This window comes from Colias eurytheme, chromosome 5, assembly GCF_061535395.1.
Source record: "Colias eurytheme isolate Ceu_HAF_F1 chromosome 5, ilColEury1 Martin Lab GWU primary, whole genome shotgun sequence".
In the NCBI taxonomy this organism is placed as follows: Eukaryota; Metazoa; Arthropoda; class Insecta; order Lepidoptera; family Pieridae; genus Colias; species Colias eurytheme.
The window spans coordinates 6,425,991-6,428,665 of record NC_142984.1 but is presented as its reverse complement, the minus strand read 5'-3'; the positions used below and the strand labels follow the sequence as shown (position 1 = coordinate 6,428,665).

General features: G+C 34.4%; 1 protein-coding gene across 2 annotated transcripts; it reads left to right on the top strand.

Moving 5' to 3' along the window:
• Nucleotides 1-535: 535 nt before the first annotated feature.
• On the top strand, nt 536-2,227 carry LOC149908496 (uncharacterized). Of its 2 annotated transcripts, none has more exons than XM_090101982.1 (2): nt 536-1,093; nt 1,521-1,723. In XM_090101982.1, the coding sequence occupies exons 1-2, from the start codon at nt 637-639 to the stop codon at nt 1,574-1,576; spliced, it is 513 nt and encodes a 170-aa protein (XP_089958108.1). In that variant the 5' UTR covers nt 536-636; the 3' UTR covers nt 1,577-1,723. The 2 variants fall into 2 exon arrangements, with proteins under 2 accessions (XP_089958108.1, XP_089958107.1); XM_090101981.1 differs by adding an exon at nt 2,103-2,227 and having other exon boundaries at nt 559-2,026.
• The last annotated feature ends 448 nt before the right edge of the window (nt 2,228-2,675 follow it).

Sequence of the window (2,675 nt, the reverse complement as noted above, 5' to 3'; positions counted from 1 at the left end):
TGGAGGATTGTTAAAAATGTATTTTTGTTCGGTGTCTGGGAATTAAACTGATTGGGCTAATTTGGCGTTTTTATTTACACCATCCCCACATAATTTGGGGGATCGTCCGGGATGGTGGAATAAAGAAAAACAACGGAAGATTATGATTGCGGTGATTAAACCAGATTAAGGCCCTTCGCTCATGGAGCTACTCAAAAAGAACTAGTCACAAACTCAAATTACTAACGAGTTGCCTGAGCGTCACAGCCCATACATGTTCTATGGAGATTCGCACACGACGCGACTAGCTACTAACTGGTGAGTAACGCGTTAGCAACCAATCACGCGCGACGCGTCGTGCCGGTCTCCACGCTACTGGTTTCCCGAGTTTCTTTGTTTTTTATGATAAAAATGAACGAGCAAATAACAGAAGTGACTGAAACCTTATAACTTGAGTAGCGTTGTATGCGAGATACAATTTGTAACTGGTTTGTAATCGTAATTACTGATTAGTTCAGTCATTTTTGAGTAGCTCCATGAGCGAAGGGCCTAAGACTTTACGAATTATGAACTAAGAAGACTAAGATTTAAAGAAGCTTATGATTGTACGATTACGACTTGAAGACTATATAAAACTTATTATTTACATTATTCAACATGCCGCCGAAACGACTATTAAAGGATGATGATGATTATGGTGAACCATCGCCGCGTATTTCCTTTACTGATTTAGAAAAATCAATGACGCCATTTTCGGGTGATAATGCTTATGGCGTCGAAGCTTTCATAAGAGAATTTGAAGACGTTTCCTCTCTAATGCAATGGGGCGAATTAGAAAAACTCATATTTTCGAAGCGGCTCCTCACGGGGACCGCCAAGCTATTTTTACGTTCACTAAGTGGGATCACCACGTGGGATACACTTAAGTCTGAGCTCCGCGAGGAATTTGGTAAGAAGTTGAACAGTGCAACTGTTCACAAGAGACTTTCAACACGCCGGATGAAGATGAATGAGACTCATCAGCAATATTTTTTACATATGAAGGAACTTGCAGTACTTGGGAATGTTGAAGATGAAGCCCTGATGGAATATGTCATCGACGGTATTAAAGATAGTGAGTCCAACAAAAATATTTTATATGGCGCTTGTAACATTAAAGAATTCAGAAAGAAGTTAGACATTTATTCAGAAATTAAGAAAAAATCATATTATTCACCTAATAAGATTCAAAGTAATTCAGTATCAAAGTCCATTGGCATGAAAATTCAAAAAACATTAAGAGTAAAGAGATGCTTCAATTGTGGAGATTTAGATCATGAGTCGCCTAATTGTACTAAAGGCATTAAATGTTTTAAATGCAACTTGTTTGGCCATAAATCAACTGAATGTTCTAAAAGTATAAAGAAGAGTTTGGAAATTATGTCAACTAAGAATAATATTGATGTGAGACCTTTTAAGAAGCTGAAAATAAACAATATTGATGTAGAAGCCCTGATTGATACCGGAAGCGATGCTAATTTAATAATTATGTCTTATTTTAGGAAGATTCAAGGTGAAAAATTGTTATCTTATAGTTCAGGAACCACAGAGACTTTAACTGGAATAGCTGAAAAGGAAATTTATACAAAAGGATCTTTCACAGCAAAAATTGAAATTGATGATTGTTATTTTGAAACTTTATTTTATGTTGTTGATGATGGCGCTATCCCTGTCAACATTATATTAGGAAATCCTGTACTGAAAGAAGTAGAAATCAATTTTAAGGCTGGAACTATCACTGCAACAAGAATATTACACCTTACAATGCTAGAGAATGAAAATGAAGATATCACAAATATTGAAAACAAAGAATATAAGAATAAAATACAGAATATTATAAAAGAATATAACCCCAAAAGATGTACTAAAGAATCAAATGTAAAACTTAAAATATTATTAACCGATGATGTACCAGTTTATCAGAATCCACGACGATTGTCACCTTTGGAGCTTAACATTGTTGACAAACAGATTAAAGAATGGCTTGATGAAGGAATAATAAAAACAAGTAAGTCTGATTATGCTAGTCCAATTGTGCTTGCAAAAAAGAAGAATGGAAACTATAGATTGTGCGTTGATTACAGGAAATTGAATAAGAAAATTATTAAAGAAAGATATCCACTACCACTCATTGAAGATCAATTAGACAGATTAACTTATGCTAAAATGTTTACCTCGCTTGATTTAAAAAATGAAATTATAAGAAAACATCATGAAAACGGACATTTTGGTTGTGTTAAGACTGAGGAATTAATAAATAGAAATTACAACGACCGTGAAGAACTAAGAAGGATGGCGAAAGCAAATATTCAGAATATACAAGATGAAAATAATAAGAATTATAAAAAGAGAAAGAAGCTCAAGCTTAGCTGATATGATGAAGCCATGGGTAGCGACTGTTGACTCATCTGGGACAGATGATTCTGCAGGATGACCGTGTGGGAATAGGATAAAATATTAAGATGTATTTAATAATTAGCTTTATTTTTAGTCTGTGTTTTTCTATTATTTACTCTGTGGATATGTTGTCTGTAGATTGATGTTTATCTATGACTTGACTTTGTGGCTCGGTACGAAAAGAAATGGAGGATTGTTAAAAATGTATTTTTGTTCGGTGTCTGGGAATTAAACTGATTGGGCTAATTTGGCGTTTTTAT